The sequence below is a fragment of the Pyrgilauda ruficollis genome, unplaced genomic scaffold, assembly GCF_017590135.1.
Source record: "Pyrgilauda ruficollis isolate IOZ18807 unplaced genomic scaffold, ASM1759013v1 scaffold73, whole genome shotgun sequence".
NCBI lineage: Eukaryota > Metazoa > Chordata > Aves > Passeriformes > Passeridae > Pyrgilauda > Pyrgilauda ruficollis.
In genome coordinates this window covers 831,657-852,388 of record NW_024529155.1, presented here as the reverse complement: position 1 = coordinate 852,388, position 20,732 = coordinate 831,657, and the positions used below count along the sequence as shown (strand labels likewise).

Sequence of the window (20,732 nt, the reverse complement as noted above, 5' to 3'; positions counted from 1 at the left end):
TAAAGCATGTTTCTGAGTGACTGTGATGCAGAGCCAGGAGTGCCAAAATGACCCAGACAAAAGCACTTAATTAAAAGATGGGCACCCTTCTAAAGAGTTGGTGAGTTCTAGAGGATGAGGACCTTGCTTGGCCACACTGGTGCCGGCAGAAGCAGTGGTGTACCACCGAGTGGTACTATGAGCACGGCAAGCAGGGCAGTCGTGTGTCCAGACGTGTGACCACGACCAAGCTTTTAATTCAGATATTGAAACGAAAGGAATGTGAGAGCAGCTTTCACGATGCATCGTCAGGAAACTGGCACAGGTCAGAAATCTTAAACTGAGATGTTTTTGACGGCAAAATTCAGACACCAGCCTTCTCCCCGTATCTTAAGATGGTGAAGCTCCATTCACCTGGCTGATGCTCCATTTATCCCTGCGCCTGCTTTTTCCGGCAGGAAAGGTGTGACCTCCCAGCCGCCATTCCTTTTTGGTGACAAGTGATTGAAAACGGTCAATACATCCTAAAAGTCAGGCAGAGCAGGGATGCGAAGTACCGTGCCCCGGTACCGCCGCCAGGTCACCCAGCGCAAGCCACTCCCCGGGGGGGCAGAGCGAAGACTGCAGCCGAGGCGGCCCCGCTCCCTTCTCGGGCTCTTTCACTTTCGTTTCCGTTTCCGTCGCTTTCGCGGGAGGGGCTTCCCGGCCATGGCGCTGGCGATCCAGGCGCTGCGGGTGCTGTGCGCCAGCGGCGGCTGCCTGGAGCAGGGCGAGCTGCGGCGGCGGCTGCCGGGCCGGCCCTCGGCCGAGCAGCTGGCGGCCGTGCTGCGGGACGCGCAGCGCTTCACGCTGGTGCGGCGGCCCGGCCGGACGGCGGCGGCGGAGCCCGAGGTGGCCGTGGTGGTGGCTACCAGCCCCGTGCGGCTGTGCCCGGAGCACGTCGCGGGCTGCCCGGGGCAGTGCGGGCAGCTGCACATCTGCAAGTACCACCTGAAGGGCTTCTGCCGCAACCAGCTGGCCAGGTGAGGGGCGGGGGGCGGCCGCCTTCGCGCGGGGCTCGGCCTTCGGCACGGTGTGCCCCTACAGGGGAAGGAGCTCTCAGTAAAGGCCTTTCCGCGTCGGAAATGCTCATTGCCCGGCTCCTTTTATTTGTGTGTTTGTTTTTGCAAAGGGGGCAGACATAGGCGGTGGTTTCACAGCTTTGGGTCGCAGCACTTCCTCCCCGGTTCCTTACCCTGGCGCTTCCCTGTCCGCGGGCAGGGCCGTGCCAGGGGAGAGCTGAGTGTCCCCGCACGTCCCTGTGCTGTGGGACCCTGGGCAGTGTGCTGCTAGAGCTGAGTGTCCCCTCACATCCCTGTGCTGTGGGACCCTGGGCAGTGTGCTGCTAGAGCTGAGTGTCCCCTCACATCCCTGTGCTGCGGGACCCTGGGCAGTGTCCTGCTAGAGCTGAGTGTCCCCGCACGTCCCTGTGCTGTGGGCCCCTGGGCAGTGTGCTGCTCGAGCTGAGTGTCCCCGCACGTCCCTGTGCTGTGGGCCCCTGGGCAGTGTGCTGCTCGAGCTGAGTGTCCCCGCACGTCCCTGTGCTGTGGGACCCTGGGCAGTGCACTCATTGGCTGAGAGGGCGTGATGCTCTGGAGCTTTGTCGGTTTTGTGGTTGTGAGCTGCAGGTCAAAAATGCGGATATTGTCGGAATGCACTGAGGCTATAATGACTGTGAATCAGAAGTAGTGTGGCAATTGTCCTCTGAGCAATTATGTAATCTGCTTTGCAAATCACATAATGGTTTTATAGATGAGCAATGTGGATTTTTCTGAACCTAGCTAATTTGGTGTGCTTTTCAAACTGTTCAGTGTAATGCCCATGGGGTATCAAAATAATGCCAGTCATTTTGATGTTGGGTTTCTTGAGTTCTAGGAAGGGATGCAGGTTTGTTCACAGCTTCCACTCAGACCACAATCTCCGTGTTCTAAAGCAATATGGACTTGAGAATTTAAACCATGATGAACTTTGCCAGCTTCTGCTTCAAAATGACCCTTCCCTCTTACCAGAGGTGAGTATTACTGTAACAGCTTCTTAGTCTTGTGTTTCAGGGAGCATCACAATGTGGAAGAGGCTTGACAGAGATGGAAATATTGGGTGTCAATTTAGGTAGCTTAATGCAAATCTAAAAATAAATCTGCATCCTCTGTTCTCACCTGTGGTGGGTTGACCCTAGCTGGCAGCTATGCTCTTGAACAGTCCCTCACCCACTCCCCTGTCACAAGCAAAGGAGCTGAGCATTAACAAGGTACTAAAGTAGCAAAACCTGTGAACAGAGATAAAGACAGTGTAGAAAGGAAAGAAAGCAAGGAGAAGTGTTGCAAAGACACTTCTGCTCCACCACCTCGAAGCAGACTGATGCCCAATAAGTCTCTGAGGAATTGCTGCCTTGTAAGACACATCTCCCCCTTCTTTCACCTTCCTTCTGTCCCCTTCCCCACTATTTCTTTTTATTTCCTTTCTTCTTCTTTTTTTTTTTTTTTTTTTTTTTTTTTTGAGAATGACATGTGTGGCATGGAATATCGTATCTGTTTGTCCAGTTTGGATTATTTCCCAGTTTTGGCTGGAATAGAGTTAATTTTCTTTCTAGTAGCCGGTACAATGCTGTGTTTTGCGTTCAGGATGAGAACAATGTTGATAATGCTCATGTTTTAGTTTTTGCTGAGCAGTGCTTGCTCCAAGTCAAGGACTTTTCAGCTTTTCATACTGCCCTGCTAGCCCACAGACTCGGAGTGCACAAGAAGCTGGGAGAGAATGCAGCCAAGACAGCTGACCCAAACTGGACAAAAGGATATTCTATACCATATGACATCATTCTGAACAGTGGGGAGGTGACCCAGGGGTGGTGCCACACTGATGGGGACTGGCTGGGCTTTGGTCAGTGAGTGGTGATCAGTTGCATTGTGCATCGCTTGTTTTGTCTATTCTTGTATCATCATTATTGTTTCCTCTTCCTTTTATGCCATATTAAACTGTGTTTATCTCAGCCCTGGAGGGAGTGAGTGAGAGGCTGTGTGGTGTTTATCTGTTCTGGGTTCAGCTGAGATAGAGTTAATTTTCTTACTGGTGTCATGAACAGGGCTGTGTTTTGGATTTATTATGAAGATCATGTTGGCAACCCACTGAGTGCTTACCTTCAGTCAAGGCCTTTTCAGATTCTTATGCTCTGCCAGTGAGGAGGGGCACAAGGGAGGGAGGGAGCATGGCCAGGACAGCTGACCCAAACAGATCAAAGGGATGTGTTATCAGCACTGTTTTGGTCACAAACCCAAAACATAGTGTGATATGGTCTGCTGTGAAAAAAGTTAACTCCATCCCAGCCAGATTCAGTACCTTTTACCATCAAGTTGGTGTCAAAAAATTCCACAACTAGAAAATTAAAGAGATGCGATTTAGCACTAAATCCCATCTTGAGAATGTCTGTAAGAATGTTGTCTTTTGAAAGATCTTTCCAAACATTAGCAGGAAAAAGAAAAGCTATCAAGTAATCATTTGGAAAATGGAAACAAGAAGAAATGCTTCTTTCAGAAGCAAATGTATGCACATTGTAGCTGTAAAAAAAATTGAAAATCATGGATTCAGACAGTCTAAATGTGCACATTGTACTTCAGTGTTTAAATTATTTTTTTCTTTTCCTTCCCAAGGTCTGCTTGCATTATAACAAAGGTGATGGACTTCATGGATCTTGTTCCTTTAAAACATCCTGCACCAAACTTCATGTTTGCCAGTACTTTTTGCGGGGTCAGTGCAGATTTGGCACTAGCTGCAAACGGTCCCATGACTTATTAAATCCAGAATGTTTTGAGAAACTGGAGAGACAGGGGATGAGCTCAGAGATGATTAAGAAACTACCTTCCACTTACAGAAACATGTATGACATAAAAAATGGCAACAGAAACATGTATGACATAGAAGATGCCAAATCTTCACCATGTAAAGGTAAATAATACCATCTTTTGAATACATCAAAAGAGTCACAGTAGTGAATTTAATATTTTCACTGGTGTCATTAAGAAAACTGAATTTACATCTTGATTTGTGTTTTAGAAGGGACCTTGTAGCTATCTCATTGACAGAGATCTTTGTCTTGACAAATGAAGTCAAGAGAGGTTTCTGAGAAATAGTGTGCTGGTGTTTATGAAATTCTCAAACTTGGGGTTCAAAAAGTGTTAACAGGAACTGAAAGTAGGGAGCTCTATGATTTTGGAGTTTTTTAGGTAAAATATGTAAAGGTAGAGACCTGTTTAAGAATAGGAGTGGTGGTTGTCTGATTATAAACTATTTAATTGTTTTTCTTTAATGTAGCGATTATCTGGCACAAGAATTCACAAACAGCACTATCCTAGTTATTTCTTGGAAGTGTAATATTTTGTTTGCACTTTCCTTTTGAAGTTCTTTAGACTTGTAAGTTAAGTATAATTTAGCAGGGGAAAAAAAAGGATAACACAAAGGAGAATTCAAGTGTATATGCTCATCTCTGCTGTTCTGCCTGCAGTTCCTTCTTCCTGTCCTTAATGTGCTTTAATTTACAGAAGTATCAGATTTTGAAACTTTGTATTTTATAGCTGCCAGTGTGATCAGCTGTGTGGAATGCACATTTAACTCAAGTCCATCTGGAAGTATAAAGGCATTGAATTCTATTCCTGTTTTGTAGGGATAGTTAAAATCTGTATCTGAGGAATTCAGCAGTTACAAGGAAATCAAGTTTGGAAAGGATGGATACAGGGAGGGGACTTTGAGTATACAAGTTTATCAGAGGTTTCCTTGTCTTTCTGGAGCCGAGTGCAGTTAGGTAGTTACAAATATTGCTTTTAGGCTTCTTCCCTAGGGATAAGAGCACTTTTAAGAGGCATTGTTGACTGAAGTGTATTAATAGTTACAATTCCCCCCTCTAGATGGAAAAGCCAGCACTGGACAGGATTCCTCAGCTTCAAAGGAGGATGAATCAGAACAGATATGTTTACATCATCTGTACAGAAGTTGTGGCTTTAAAGGTAGGTTGTCTCAAGTATCAGTACAGACTGTGTCAAGTCCAGCCTGTTTTTCTGTTGCCATAAAGAGGAAATGTTAGACATCTTTCACAGAAAGGGGAAACTTTCCGTGAGTTTATGCTTATGTTTAGTTACATCTCACTGCTGTCTTGACTGCTGTAGGAAAGTGTTTGACCTGGCACACCAAACAAAGGAGATGTTGTGTTTTGCTCTGGAATCTGCTTATGCTGAAGATTGGCTATTCCACCTGTGTTTACCTAACGGATTGCTGAATGATAGGAGTCACATTTCCAAACAGGAAAGATATGAAATATACTCTGAATTCTACATTCCCCATTGCTTCTTCTAGTACTCCTCCGTTCCATCTGTCTTAGCTGTCTCCCTTTCAAAGTGTTCCAAGGTGTCCAGGAACAAGGCTGCTTTGCCAGCTTTTTTGTTGATTTTTTTATCATCCTTTTTTTCTTGATGTTCTTGACCTGTGTACCGAACACCTTCTCGTTTGAACTGTGTGGTGCAGTTTCTCCATGACTTTCCCTGTAGTTAAGTTTCCTTTTGTTCTGCTGTGGAAATTGGCCTCGGGTTTATGCACATGTGCACTGGTGATGTCACCTTCACTCCTGTTGAGGAGTGACTGCACACTGACACTTTGAACTCTGAGTAACACTTGTGATACCTGCCTCACTGCTACCATTGCTCTTCTTTGTGGGGCCTGGATCTCTTGGAGACTTACTGAAGGGAAAAGGACTTTGGGACTAAAGGAATGATGTATTTATCAAAATACATCTTTCCTTTAATTCCTGTGTATTTATCAAAACAGGAGAAAGGTGATTATTGTTAACTGGATTGTGTTGGAAGCTGTGGGACCTAGACATGGTGTAAATAGTATGGAATAAGTGGTGGATACATCCCTGTTTCAGCTGGAACAGAGTTAGTTTTCTTCCTGGAAGCCAGTACAGTGCTGTGTTTCGGATTTAGTATGAGAATAAGATTGATAACAACTGATGGTTTAGTTGTTGCTAAGTAGTACTTACCCAAAGTCAAGAATTTTTCGGCTGCCTGTGTTTTGCCAGTGAGGGGGTGCACAAGAAGCTGGGAAGGAGCATGGCCAGGACAGCTGACCTGAACTTGCCAAAGAGCTATTCCATACCATTAGAACATCATGCTCAGCCTATAAACTGTGGGAGTTGGCTGGGAGGGGCTGATTGCTGCTTGAGAAGGGGCTGGGCATAAGTCAGTGGGTGGTGAGCAATCGTAATGTGCATCACTTGTATTTCTTGGGCTTTATTCCTCTCTCACTTTTTGTTAGCTTCATTATAGATATACAAGAGTGTGTATATATATATATATATATATATATATACATGTATATATACTTACACTTGCTATATTGTACTTTGTTTCAGTTACTGAACTGTTCTGATTTCAGCCCACAGATTTACCTTTTTCCTGTTCTCCCTGTCTCACTGAAAGAAATGGGAGTAAATGGCTGTGTTGTACTGAGTTACCATCTGAAGTTAACAGGAACAGTCCTTTTCCTATCTTAAAACTAAGCACTCCTGGGCTTTGGATTTTTGCTCAGTAATACCACTTTGTGATTTAGTGGTTAATCATAAATACACTTTTTTTTCTATTTATTAAATAATAGCCTTGTAGGGGCCTGTGACCATTTTTTGTCTCTAAAACTGAGAATGATCTGTGCAATTTTAATGTGCAAAAAGAGTCTAGTATGTCAGAAACTGAACTTCTACCTAAGCCCAAAAATGCAAATGTTGCTTGCTTATGCTGAAAAATTTTGAACTATTGCTTGTAATGGTGCTGTAGGTGAACACTTTCCTAGCTATCCTTTTGATGATTTCACCAGCTGTGTACACAGCCCTGAAATGTTGGAGTTCTCTCATAGCCTGTCAAAATAATGCATCTCCTACTTCTTTTTTTTTTTTAAACTTTTACAGAAAAGTGTATCAGAACCCATTTTCACTTGCCATATAGATGGCAGTACTCTCATGGTATTACCTGGAAGGACTTCGCGAATATGGAAGAAATAGAAGATGCATATTGTGACCCAAAAAATGTCAGGTATAAGCTCTTATAAAAATTTACAGTGTTTGGAGTTTGCTGTATTGTACCAGATCTTTAGTGGCTATAAATTGCTGCAATTCTAATGTAGTCATTACATAAGTAGTTTTATTTGACATTCTTCTACTGACCTCATTTTGCATAAGATTTGCCCCTCCCTTCCCCTTTTCCCACAGTCCATATCCAATACCTGGAGAGAGTGAGAGAGATATATACTCTTGGGAGCAGAGCATGTGAAGAATATGGAAATACCTTTCAGAGTTTGGAACTGTTTGTATAGCACAAACAGGGGCTCATACCAGTATGCCACATCCCATGCTGGAAAACTCTTTCTCTTATGTTACAGGCTCTTTGAAGCCCTTTTTAAGTTATGTCAGTGTTCTCTTTAGAATATAGCTGGTCAGCAAGAAGAAGGCAGTGCCTGTGTTCTACTGTTTCTGTACATCTTATGTAACTCAGTAATTTAGGAGTGGGTTATGATCATAGCCCATAGAACCAATGTGAGACATAATACTGTAATGCGAAATATGCCCAAACACAAAATAGAGCTAGCATACAGAGTTGTGAAATGTGCAAGGTGCACAGTACACATTGTAGTGAAAAGTGCATCTTTGTGTTCTGCTTTTGGGTGAGATTGACTTAATTTGCAAATTTGTAGTGGGCTTCTGAATCCATGAGTAAAGCTTCACAAACGGTTCTGATTTTTTTTCCTCCTTTTTTTTATAGATTTGATTGTGCTTTTACTGAAGATTTCCTTTTCCCACTCAGTATCTCTTTTCATGACATGTGCTGTGGGTTGAAAAAAGTCAGACGTCTTTCTACAGCCTCCTCTGTGACCAAACCCCCTCACTTCATCCTTACAACAGAATGGATCTGGTACTGGAAAGATGAATATGGCACGTGGCAGGAGTATGGAAAACAAGTAAGTGTGGAGAAATGGAGGGACTCCTAACTCTGTGTGAGAAGTGAAGAACTACTGAAAAGTGCACAGTGCTTATATCCTCCCCCTCTTTTGTCACCCTCTTCCTCTCACTTGTACTGGACAGATGGACATTAAAGGCCTAATGGGGTCTTTTCCCTGTGATTTTGATTGGTTCAGGTAGGGGTGAGTCACAAATATACTGCTCACTGGTGAGTCACAAATATTATCAACAGATAACTATTCAGTGAGTCTTGTCAGATAGGATCACAGTAATTTTTTCTGTTGCTTCTGAGAAAAGCCTCCTCTTCTGAAGTTCCCATAGTACTCTAGTACTGCCATCTTGCTTGGTGTAGTTGGTGTATGTGTCACTCTAAATCAAGGATTTCTCATATGCTGATATATCTTGCAGCCACCATATATAAGAGAGTTGGTGGTTTTTAGACTTGCTTGTCTATAACAGACCAGGAAAAACTTTTTTTTTCTCTCTGTTTTTGGCATGATAGGATGATCTTCATGCAGCTGCTACTGTCTCCAGTGATGACCTGGAGAAAGCTTATTTGGCTGAAAGCTCTCCAAAGATGACCTTCAAAGCTGGAAGACATGAATATGAAATAAATTTTGTGTGTAGGTTGCATTTGCTTTTTCTGTTTTGTCCCTCCCTCCCAGATATCTTGTGGTTCTGAACTACCTTATTACAGGAGATAGAAGAGAGAAGTTTGGACTTTGAATTGCAGTGCTTACAGAGACAGAGTTTCTATCAAAGTCCTCAAGATAAGAGCTGTTCACATAAGCAAAGTGGCATTCTATTCTTTCAAAGCTTTTATTTTTGAGGAGTTCTTGTGCTGGGTTTCAAAATCTCTGTCAGAATGTCCAAGTTTGACACTGGTGCTGGCACTAACACAAATGGTGAGGAACTTCGAGAAGACATGACAAGCCAGCTTCTGCTCTACTTTAATCACTGGTTTGCAGAAAAAAAAAAAACACTTGGACAACGTGTATGGTCCAGACAATCCTTAGGATTGCAAGATTTTTGCACATATTTTCTTTTCATCCTGTCTGGAAAGGCCGAGAAAATACCTTGACTATGTCAGAGTAGGAAGGAATGTTTCCCAACAGTTCAGGAAATATAAGCCAATTGTGATGGCACTGTCCTTTCTGAGCTGTTGCTTTTCCTGGCATCCCTTTCAAAAATTATGTAGAACAGTGGTGGGAACCAGCCTGCCTGGACTGTCAGTTTGATGTAGTTGTTTTTGATCCAGCTTTTCATTACTGTCTCATTCTGCATGAAAAAAGGCCAAACACAAAAGCCCCAAACCAAAAAACCAGAAAGGACATGTTACCTGTTGTTTGTGATTCAATCAAAAGCAATCCTGGGAAAATTTTGCCAGCTTAGAAGTGAAAATTGCATAGTGAATCAATCCCTTTTCTGAGGTTTGGGCTTTTATATATGCAGTGTAGATGTCTTTCAGAACTTAATTTCTAGGCTTGGTGGTGTCAAGAATTTTTTTTGTTTGTTTTCCTGTGTATCTCGCTCTGAAGATGAGGCCTCATTGTCCTGGCTGGTACTGACTCTTAATTGAAACTCTGCAGTAGCTGCAGAGTTTCCAAGATCCAGAAGGAATGCCTCTAAAATTCAGGTGACTTGTTTCTTTTGGTGGCCAATAAAAATAAATGGTTTGTGATAGATGTTGGGTTGTGTTTACAGGGTTTGAAATCTACAACTAAATGTAGGAAAAAAGTATCTCGGTTGCAAAATGAGGAGGAGAGAGCCTTTTTGTCTATGTTTTTGACACAACAACCTAGTTACAAATGTGGCTGCAGTGTGAAGGGTTTCAGAAACATCTTTGATTGTTCATGGGATTTTGTTTGGGTTTTTTTTTTTTTTTCCCAGCCATGATGCAGAAAAACCTTCGCTACAAAACAGAGAGGAAGATTTGCAGAAGACCTAAATTTGTATCACAGGCAGAGGTGGAAAAGATAAAAGCCAGGTAAACCACAGCTGCTCATTCTGAGGTGATGGGTTTAGTGCTTTGTAAATGCTGAATCCTCCATGGGTGCAAGTAGGGTGAAGGAGTAGCTGTTAAGGCAATTGTGAAAGGCATGGAGAGGGAAAGGGACATACCTTTCCTACAGCCATGTCTGGCCAGGACAGTGTTGCAGCCTGGCCAGCAGTTTTCAATCAACTCACGAACCTCTGTGGTGAAGAAAATTTGGGCTTGGTCACAGGAAGTGTGGAAATGTAGGAAATAATTCAACATGTAGTAGTGCATTTGTGTGTACTAGCTTTTCCTGAGATGAGTAATTTTCAAAGCTAAGTGCAAGTTCAGAAAAATTCTTTTGAGAGCAGCCAGACAATCTGAAAGGAAAGCAGTAGTTGTTACAGGTAGAGTAAAAGGTGGGAGCCTGCAAGGAGATAGAGTTGCATGTAACAGCCAATTTTTGCACATTTCCTTGCAGCACACAGTCCTTGCTTAAACACTGAAAAGAGCAACTAAACACAATAATTAAAATTGGGGTGTAAGTACAGGGGAGGTTTGTATCTATCCTGTTTCAGTTGTACTGATGTGATACTGGATGCATTTGTATTTATCTCCCCTGGTGCAGTAGAGCTTCTATATATACATTCAGCTCTGCAAGAGAAATCCTTGTGTGTTTAGTTTAGAGTATATATTTCTTTTTTTCTCATTTGGCTTCTTGCTTTCTGACATAAGTCTTGACACGACGACTTCGAACAAATATTTTCATGTGCTGAACAGAAATGACAGTTTTGAAATATTTTTTAATATGTTCACTTGCCTGTATTCTCCCTAAGCTTGACAAAAATGTTAGTAAAATATGTACATAAAATGTCATGTTTAGTTTTATTTTGTCTATTTGTAATGTCTTATAATCTACAGGGGTGTTAAACATACAGAAGGGTTTAAGAACATTCCAGCTCACTGGGACAAATCTGCCCTGCCTGAACTGGGATTCAAGGTTTGGAGCTTTTTAGTTTTTTCTTTCTGTCAGTTTTGTCATGTAAGGTTTGCTCCATTGCAAGTTCAGTGTTTCTTATGGCTTTGTAAATGACTGTTTCTATATAGCATAGTACAGAGGTAAATTTAAACCTGATACCACACTGGGCAGACCTGCAGGTGAAACTAGACCCAAATTTAAACAAATGATGGCAGTAAAACTGTGGCAGCAGGGACTTTCACTGCTACTATTAATCCCTGGCTTGGCAGATTTGCTGTGTTAACAAGACTGATACTGGTGCCCAAAATATACAATTTTGAAGTCCCAACCTGTGCTGAAAGCATCAGAGGTAAATGATGCCTCTGAACTTCAGAGCAGCCATTCCCTTAGCTGTAGGCTGTTGTATGGAGAGCTGCTGAAACCAGGGGAGTTCACAGAATGGTTGGGCTTGGAAGAGGAGATCACAGAAACCAACTCCCCTGCTAAAGTAGGCTCACCTAGAGGAGGTCGCACAGGATTGTGTCCAGGTAGGTTTTGAATATCTCCAAGAGAGACTCCACAACTTGCCCGGGCAGCTTGTTCAGGATGGGATCTTTTATTATTACATTTACTATTATTTTATTCATTCCAGTGGAGTAAACTTGTTTACCTTTGTAACACACAGGTGTGGCATAATACAGGTGTGGGATACCTTCTCTGACTTCCTATCTGCTTCCACCAGCTCCTCTGTCGACTCTAGTAACTGTACTACAGAAAAGATGTTATCTGATGCCCAAAATCACTAACTTGCAAAATGCAAATCCTCAACAAGTTGTCACTAAGAAATAGGACTAATGTTGACATTTTTTATGTTCCTATGAAAATGTGCAATAAGCTTTGCTTGCTTTCAGAACTGTCATGTAAGGAACTGATTTTTAGTAGTGTTACCATGCTTTTCCCTAAAAGTGTTCGAATAAAGCCTTTCCAATTGATTTAGAAACATGGCAGGCAGTGCAGTGTGTGTTCACTGGCTGTAGGGAGTATAAACTAAAAAGATCCTCTGGTTTTCTGCAACATAAATTCTCAATTCCTTATTTATTTATGTGCTCATTTCTGCTATGCATTTAGATACTGTTTGATGCATGCAAATATATCTTGACCCAGATATTAAGAAGGATTGAGTGGCTGCACCAAAGCATGCAAAAGTAACTTTTCAAACTTTTCCTTGCAGTTGATTGAACTTGACTGTTCTTCTGAAGAATACAAGAAAGTCAAAGTGGACTTTCAGCGCACAATGCCCAAAGCAGCTATTAAAAAGATTTGTAGAGTTCAGAACCCATCCCTCTGGGAACTGTACCAATGGTAAGTGTAAAACACTGCTCTGGAATGTATGCATGGTGTTGTTTCTGCAGGTAGCTGTATGTGCTGTGCTAAAGATAGAACACACATTCCTGAAATGCCTCTGCTACCACTCTCCCACTGAAATACCTACCTAGTATCAACATTTAGATAAAGAGGTATCAACAAACCCAAAGCTCAGTCAAGACACAGAGCTTAGAACAGCCAGATTCAGGGCTGTGAGGGAGGAATCCTTGCTCCTGACTTCTGCCAGGCCTGTGTCCATGACAGCTTCCTTCCAGTGAAACCTTGAAGCTGGTAATGAGTCACATTTAGCACAATGTTTTGCAGCTGGTCAAAATTGAAACAGCCTTCAAAATTAAATGAAACTCATGGAGGGCAAGCCTTAATATAAACTCCTGTGTTCAGGGAAGAAAAATAATGCTGAGATTCCTCCCTCTCTTTTCAAAGGCAGTGAATGAAAGAAAACATTTGTAGTAAAGCATTTATGTATAATATGAAAGCATATTTGTATGCCCAAATTAGGCCCTACTGTAAAGATTTTCAGAATATACTCTGAATAAAATTGATTCTGAGTGGCTGGAACCTGTGGGGACAGCCACTGTGGAACTGCAAAGATTCTGCTTCTCACTGCAGGCAGAAGGACCTAATGCAGAAGAGCAATGGTGGAAAGGCTGCAGATGAGCGATTTTTATTTCATGGGACCAGTAAAAAAGACATTGATGCCATCTGTCAGCAGAACTTTGACTGGAGAATCTGTGGCCTTCATGGGACAGTCTACGGCAAAGGTTGTTTTTCAGCTCTTTCAGTAATCCTGGACTTGCTAAAAAGCTCTCAGTACTCACTGCAGAGGGGTAAACTTTACAAGGTGGTACTTGGCCAGTCCTGGGCTTCTCTGTGTCATGATGTGGGCAACAGAGCTGAGTTTCATCAGGGTCATTTGGAGCTAAGGCACTCCAAGAGGCCTTGATCTCTGCTCTCCTAAGTACTTGCAAGAAAAGACAAACTTAGGTCAGTTAGGCTTAGTGCTGAAACTGTTCCAGTTTCTCCCAACTCCTACAGAAAAGCAGCCTGGCTTATTTTTTCCCCAAGAATCTACATGTCATTCTTGTTACAGGTTTTTGCCTTGTTAGCAGATTATATCCTTCTATATTGTCCTATGTACAGGAAATTACCCGCACATCGAGTGGAATAGCTGAGACAGGCTGACTGGTTGACCACACACCTTTCTGCTTCAATACTTTGTAACTCTCAGAAATGTTAGAGAATCACAGTGTATTTTGAGCATGGAAGGGACCACAAGGATCAAGTCCATCTGTGCTGATGAATATTAGTAGCCTCTGCCAGGAGAGGAAATGTGGTGGTAGTGGGGGAGGTGGGAGGCTAGGGTCAGGAGGAAATCTTTTAGAAGATTATGGTGTTTTAAACATTGGTTTTTAATATGTGTGCTGTGAAAACTAAAAAGGGCGTAGTGGTTTGTTTCCACTAAGAGAGACATAGGGGACAAGTGAAGGCTTTGGAAAGGCTGGTCATGAATTGCATAATGGATTTGTTTATTAATTCATTTTCACACAGTATCACTTTGTTTCTGCCATTTCAGTGTCTTATAAACTCTGTCTTGGTATCTCTTCTGCAGGAAGCTATTTTGCAAGGGATGCATCTTATTCTGACAACTACTGTGGGGCAGACTCAAACACCAAGACCATGTTTCTGGCACGAGTGCTGGTGGGGGAGTTCACTCTTGGTAGTTCTCATTATGTTCGGCCTCCCATGAAGGACAGCCAAAAATTCTATGACAGTTGTGTGAATAACTCTTCAAACCCTTCTATCTTTGTCATCTTTGAGAAGCAGCAGATTTATCCAGAATATCTTATAGAATACCAGGCATCTGCAAGACTTCTATAGCAGTAAAACCTGTGATCCTAATGTTTAACTGGTTTAAACAGTTTTTTATTTTTGGCTTGAGAGAGAAAAATTGATTTTGAAGAAGCTGTGTGGTCAGATAGGAGAGTGTTCAGAAACATTTTTTCTCTGTCTTTTCTGTGTAATAGAAAACAGGGCATAAAAAGACATAGAGGATGTTTTAGAATTCCTAAAATCCTGTTTCTGTATCCTATTTGTAGCAGCTTTCACATTACCCTATATTATGGGAAACTTTCCTAAATTTATTAGAAGAACTTGCTGATGGTTGTAGCATGAGGATTGGCCATGACTGCCAAGTTTAAACAGTTTTTAATTATTGTTTCAGGATAGATTTTTACATGTGCTCATTGGTCAGAGGCGTTATCCCTCTACCTGTTTATCTTTTTACTCAAAACTGGATAAAACACATTTTTTTAGTAATCTATCTCCTGTAACAGTAGGCATTCATTTGCAACTGTGATTGTACAATCTGTGCTCAACTCATTGCATAAATTCTTCGTAGCACTCTTCTTTTTTGTCCTTACTTAATCTGCACCAACAAAACCTCAAAAATTAAACTTGCTTGTTGAAAAAGAACAGACACTTATTTTCACTTGTTGAGTTTCTCAGTTAAAACAATTACCAAAGATACAAGCATAACAGGGGTTGCTTGGTGCTGTGTGACTCAGATGATTTACTCTATCAAATAAATACTGTATTTCATGCCTGAGAACACAAGTTTTTCATGACTTTCGCTGTGCCTACAAAGAGAAGAGTGCTGGCAGGTGCTGTGGAGGAAGCAGAGGAGGCAACTCACACTGCTATTTAATACCATACTTAGGAGAGAAATATACTGCTTGTCCAGCTTGATTATCAGTACCTTGTTTCTGTGGATGAACTTTACGGTTCCCTTACGGCTGTTGGGAAGGATGGCGAGAGACTGTCTCTAATTGGGTGTTCTGCCTCTTTGGGTGGAGGAGATTGACAGATTTCCTGCATAATCAAGTTGTTGTTGGACTTCTTTCAAGAAAAACATGCTTACCTAGGAAGTCATCTTCAGCCACAGACCTGAAACCTTTAAAATCTGAAGATTATGTTGAATATTTAATTATTCCTATCAGAAGAAGACAGTAGTGTTGAGCAGTCAGCTTACATGTGTGCAATCAAAAAACTTGAGCTGTCAAATATTTTTTTTAAGATTAAAGTTGCTGATGCGTAGATAGATACTTTATCATAGGATTAATGTGCTAAAGTAGCTATAAGTTAGCTATACTGTGCTGCAGAAGACTTAAGAAATACTTTCTATATGACCTAAAAAAGCTCATCTTCAGCTACATTCTGTATACTTCTTTTTAACTCATCTGGATGATGATTGGCAGGTGTTCACTGGGTAACTCTTTATTACTTCAGCACTGTGAGCCAGGAGCTTGGCCATGATTAGCTGGAGTAAGGCTGTGCAGATCCCCGTTTTGTAAACTGCAAATGTAGAAGCATGATACCTAAAGGAAAATATCTCCTATTTGTGTTTAATCCCAGTGAAACACAGAATAGGGACAGGCAAATCGACTGTATTATTTCTTTTGGAAGATTTGTAATAGAACATAAAAGATAAATCTAATGTCATCAAATAGTACATTCATTGAGGAGGATAACAGTTATAGAGGAAAGATTTCCTGTCTGTGCAGAATAAGGTGTTTCTGCCAAAACAAAAATCATGTTCATCTACATGTTAATGGCAAATAATACTGGTCGTATGAACTTCTTCCTCTGAAAATAAGCAGAATTTCAGGTAAGAACTAGGATAGCTAAAGTCATGTTAATCTTCTGCAGAAAATTGAAACAAACATTCCTTTTTGGGCAAAAAGTTGAAATATTTTTATTGACTTTTTTTATTGTATTTTTAAAACCTCTAACTTGATTCTTGTATGTGTATGAGTGTTATAAAACAGAGAATAAAATGCCTCGCTGTACTTTGTCATCTGTTATTTCTCCATTATCACAGAAAAGTTTCCATGTTTTCCACTTTTGAAACTGCAGGGGTAACATTCTTGTGTATGGTAAACAAACAGGTAATCAAACCAGTAAATTCCTTGATGTTTTTCTGTCTTTCAATACTGAAATCACAGTGTTTCAATACACTTGAGTTTAGAGGTTGTTGTTAAGCAGTAGGAGTCCCTCTACAACTGTTTGGGTTGCATTTGGAAATGAACACATAAAAGAGATGTTTGCATTAAATCCAAACTTTAGGCAAAAAGTAATATTTGATCCTCTTTTCTGAGTGAGGACTATCTCTTTTGGCTACTTAAGCAACTGAGCAGGAAGAGTGCAGTAATCTGTCACTCACTCCCACGCCATGTGAGGAGAAAGATAAGCTGTGAAGGTTGTTTCCTTTTTCGGTAACAGGTCCATCCTGGCAAGACAGACGGCACAGCCAGAGAAGCCAAACAGCTTTGCTGTGCCAGCAGTGGGGTGTGGAGCCTGGGGGTTTGTGAGCCCTCATCCTCCACCTGCTGTTCTGGAGAGGGGCTGGCAGCCAGCCAAAGGCAGTTCACTGCACCCTTTAATGAGGGTTACCTGGAGCCAGGTTTATCTTGATATTCTGACTGGATTTTATGATGTCTGGGTGCCAAAACCCTAAGTGTTGGCAGCAAGGGAGTGGCAGTATCCGGTTTGGATACCTGCAGCCTGGCAAAGTAGGAGCTGGTGGGTGAGAGGAACTTGGGTGGATGCAGATAACAGCTGCCATGGTGGGCTCAGTGCTGCTGGGCTTTGCTTGGAGAATGAGCTTTGCTTCTAGCAACCAGTGCCCAAGGCTGCTTTAGGGCCAAAGGGCAAGTGGAAATTGCAGAAATGCTGCTTAACTTGGAGTACATCCAGCAGAAGATTCAGGTGGGATGGCTTTTACATGGGCAGCATAACTGGTGCTTCCCTGTTTGTCCAAGGGATAGACTTCATGGCTTCCATTGCTACATTGCACTTGCTTCAGGCCCATCACAAATTCATCTCTGCATGCAGAAATCCTAGCAACTGGGGGATTACTCCCTCCTTGAAAGTAGCCACAGCCCCCTGCAGTGCAGGGAGAAAAACATCTTAGAAACATGAGATTTTTCAAGGTCAGAAGAAAGTCACTGGGGCCAGTATAAACCAAGCAGTGACAGACAGTTTATAAATCAGCTTGAAATTCTTTTACCCTGCTTTCTGCTGTAATCACCTGGAAGAGTCTGGTATCAGGTGAAGCCATGTCCAGGATGATTAACAAAGGGAAATGAGGAGGTGATCATTGTCCTAAGTATCTCACACAGAGCGGAAATTTGCAGTTTAATGCCAGGTAAGACTAGAAAGTTCCAATTTACAATCCATGAAGCATAATAATTTCTGCCACCCAACTCTTTTTCTAGGAATACTATTTTTAAAGTACAAAACTGTAAAGCTTTTTTTCTATCAGCAGCTTCCTTAAAAATACCATTTCATGCTGACAGCTTTCTGTCATCATTACAAAGACCAGAAGACATATTTAATAGAAGCTTTCCTTTGCCAAGCAGCCTTTGCTTCGTATCAGCTGTCAGAGAATGACTAAAACCCTTTTGTAACACAGACGTGCCTGATTTTAAACAAACTCACAGCTCAGCAATGCAAGACAACACACTTGCTGTTTCTGAGGAAAGGAATTTTAAACCAGCTTCCTTGTTCCTCCCCAGACCCAACTGCTGCTGACTGAAGCATGTTGTGCCAGAATGCTAAATAGTTACCATTACTTAAGAATATAAAGCTATGTTTTGCTATCACAATTATAAACATAGTGCTGGGGGTGGGGTTTTTGTTGTTTTGCTTTTGTTCTGGAGGGTTTTGTGGTAGCTTTCTTTTTGTGGTTTTTTTTTTTTTTTTTTTTTTTGGGTTTTTTTTTTTTTTTTTTTTTGAGGTTTATGAGGAGCTGACTGATCTATTACATACCCTGCTCAAGATCAGTTTGGGACCATGTTATATAGGTGCACAAACACACCATGATTACACTGATATTAGCAGTTTCTGTTTTGGAAAGCTGCTGGCAATCTAGTGCTTTGCTTTCCTGGAAATGTGTGCTCACTGATCCCTGCCACAGCACACTCTGCAGGTGAGCTGCTGAGCTCGCACAGCCAGGGTGAGGTCCAGCGCCACTGAGTGTCCTGGTGCAATGTCTGCAGTGTCTGGTGACTGTATCACCACCATTAATGAGAAGGAACAAATGGCTTGGGGCTCTTCCTGGTTAGCTGGCAGGCTTCTTCCTGTCTTCTCTAGCTGTCTGTCTCAGCCTGAATGTAGAACAAGGGTTGATGCACTTCCAGAAAGCTGACTTCAAATGCAAAAATAATTTCCCTGTTCCATAGTGCTACAAACTGACAGGTGAAAACACATAACACTTCCTAACCAGAAGCCTGCAGAACGGTTGAAAGACACTTTGCACCGACTTGAGTTTACCTGAGCACATACTGTCCATGTTCAACGTCAATGCAGCTGAGAAAGACTCTTGGTTCATTTTCCAAGCCTGTAAAATGTGATGCACACCAGCAGCCACTTTAGGACTGTTTATTCTTCCTGTGGCATCAATATTTGAAATTATGTTGGTGGAGAGGCACCTCAATGCACCCCAGTCATACCAGTTTGATGGCAGTGCCAGCAAGAGATGCACAGAGCCTGGAGAGGGTTCATAACTCAGCAGGAGAGCACCTGAAGAGCAGCACAAAGAAATTCCAGCCACTCCAGCCCAACTTGAATGCCTCTCTGCAAGTATATGCAGCATGCAGAATAAAAGATGAGGTTAGAGATGTGCACTCCTGCAGGTCTGTGATCTCACTGCCCTCACACAGACGTGGTGGGATGGCTCCTGTGACTGGAGTGCTGGAATAGAAATATACAGGCTTTTGAGGAAGGACAGAGGAGAGGAGAACGGGATGTCACCTTCTGTCAGTGACCAGGTGTAGTGCATGGAGCTCCACCTGGGGATGGATGAGGAGCTGACTGACACCTTACAGGTCAGGATTAAAGGGAAGACAAGGCACCAAATAAAACTTGTTAAAATTCAAATATCACTTCCTCCAAGATCAGGAGTCATGCATCCCAACAAAGAGGAAGTGAGGCAAAAATACCAGGACACCTAAGGGATGAGTAAGGAGCAAACAAAAAAGAAGTCTACAGAAGGTGGAAGCAAGGCCAGGTAGCCTGGGAGGAATACAGAGAAATTGTCTAAGCAGTCAGGGATCAGGTTAGGAAAGCTAAAGCAAGTCCTGATAGAAATAAATCTGGTCAGGGATGTCAAGGGTAACAAAAAAACAAGCTTCTATTAGTATGTGGGTGATAAGAGGAAGACCAGGGAAAATGTGGGCCCTCTCTAGAAGGAAACAGAAGCTCTGGTTACCCAGAACATGAAGAAGGCTGAGGTACTCCATGCCTTCTGCCTCAGTCTTCACTGCTAAGTGCTCACCCACACCACTCAAGCTGCAGAGGCAGAGACTGGGAAGAAGAATTTATACAAAATCATGGGTAATAAAGGGAAAAGCTTGATTTAGGCTGGGCTTATTTTGTCAAAAATGAAGCACATGACAACTTTCTGATTCATGTAAGAAATACAAACAAGCCTTTGACGGATGACTTCAGATGGAATAAACTTCCTGCTCATTCTGGTAGGTGGGAAGTTTTAGGCAAGGCCCATCCAGCTTTTTGTCAACTGTGTATGTAAGCTACAAGGAAAATCAGCCTCCAGCACACTATATCTAGGAGGGGAAAAATTATGCATAATGTGTAGAAACTAAGGTAAATACAGCATGTTGCTTTTCAAATAAATAAAAATCACTCCATCAGCAACTCATATAATCAGTGTGTCTGTAACAGGGCATTTCTGTTTAGCATGCCAGAAATGCTCTGTGGAAAAAGGAACAATTCCAAGACTTCCCTAGTCAGTACTTCACCACTGTTGCCTGTACAGATCTGTTTAAAAAAAAATTACATGAAAGAGGAAGAGACAGTCTTTGAGGAACAAGATCCAGTAATTTGATCAGTGTTCAGCAGCATGTGGGAAGAAGGCAGCAAAAGATGCTTGCTGGAGAGAAACTCAGGGACCTCGCCAGGCATCAGTGAGCAGATGGCTCCATCCTTGCAGTGAAGCTGAGCAGTCAGTCTCTTCCTCCTGCTGCTGCAACACTTCTCTGTGCACATCAAGAGAGATGCTGTACCTAAGAACCCTCAAGCAGACTATGTCAAGCAGGCAGAAGGTCAAGACTTGCAAAGAACGAAAAGTGCGTCCTTATTTTTATAGTGCCACAAGAATTTTTGTTATATACAAAAATTTTAAAGAAAAAATATAAGAATAAATTATTTTTTTAAAAGGGTCTTGGGACTGTACCAATCTCTTCTCACAGTTCTGTTGTTGTGGTTTAACCCCAGCCAGCAGCTCAGCCCCTCAGAGCTGCTCATTCACACCCCCATAGTGGGATGAGGGAGAGAATTTTAAGAATGAGAAAACTCATGGATTGAGATAAAGACAGTTTAATAGGTAA

General features: G+C 42.1%; 1 protein-coding gene across 3 annotated transcripts; it reads left to right on the top strand.

The window, feature by feature from the left end:
* The first annotated feature begins 672 nt into the window (after positions 1 to 672).
* Positions 673 to 16,172, top strand: LOC121363566 (protein mono-ADP-ribosyltransferase PARP12-like). Of its 3 annotated transcripts, none has more exons than XM_041485990.1 (12): positions 673 to 1,001; positions 1,894 to 2,029; positions 3,663 to 3,957; positions 4,914 to 5,012; positions 6,962 to 7,085; positions 7,812 to 8,007; positions 8,511 to 8,631; positions 9,899 to 9,995; positions 10,905 to 10,983; positions 12,173 to 12,303; positions 12,937 to 13,088; positions 13,937 to 16,172. In XM_041485990.1, exons 1-12 carry the CDS (start codon positions 688 to 690, stop codon positions 14,203 to 14,205), a joined length of 2,013 nt encoding a protein of 670 aa, XP_041341924.1. In that variant the 5' UTR covers positions 673 to 687; the 3' UTR covers positions 14,206 to 16,172. The 3 variants fall into 3 exon arrangements, with proteins under 3 accessions (XP_041341924.1, XP_041341923.1, XP_041341925.1); XM_041485989.1 differs by having other exon boundaries at positions 1,888 to 2,029; XM_041485991.1 differs by lacking the exon at positions 12,937 to 13,088 and having other exon boundaries at positions 1,888 to 2,029; positions 13,937 to 14,118.
* Positions 16,173 to 20,732: the final 4,560 nt, after the last annotated feature.

Bases quoted from the DNA above. Each gene is read 5' to 3' on its own strand.
- LOC121363566 (XM_041485989.1), top strand. From the start codon at position 688: ATGGCGCTGGCGATCCAGGCGCTGCGGGTGCTGTGCGCCAGCGGCGGC. The intron at 12,304-12,936 runs GTAAGTGTAAAA...TTCTCACTGCAG, and splicing joins CTCTGGGAACTGTACCAATG to GCAGAAGGACCTAATGCAGA. The intron at 13,089-13,936 runs GTTGTTTTTCAG...TCTCTTCTGCAG, and splicing joins TGGGACAGTCTACGGCAAAG to GAAGCTATTTTGCAAGGGAT.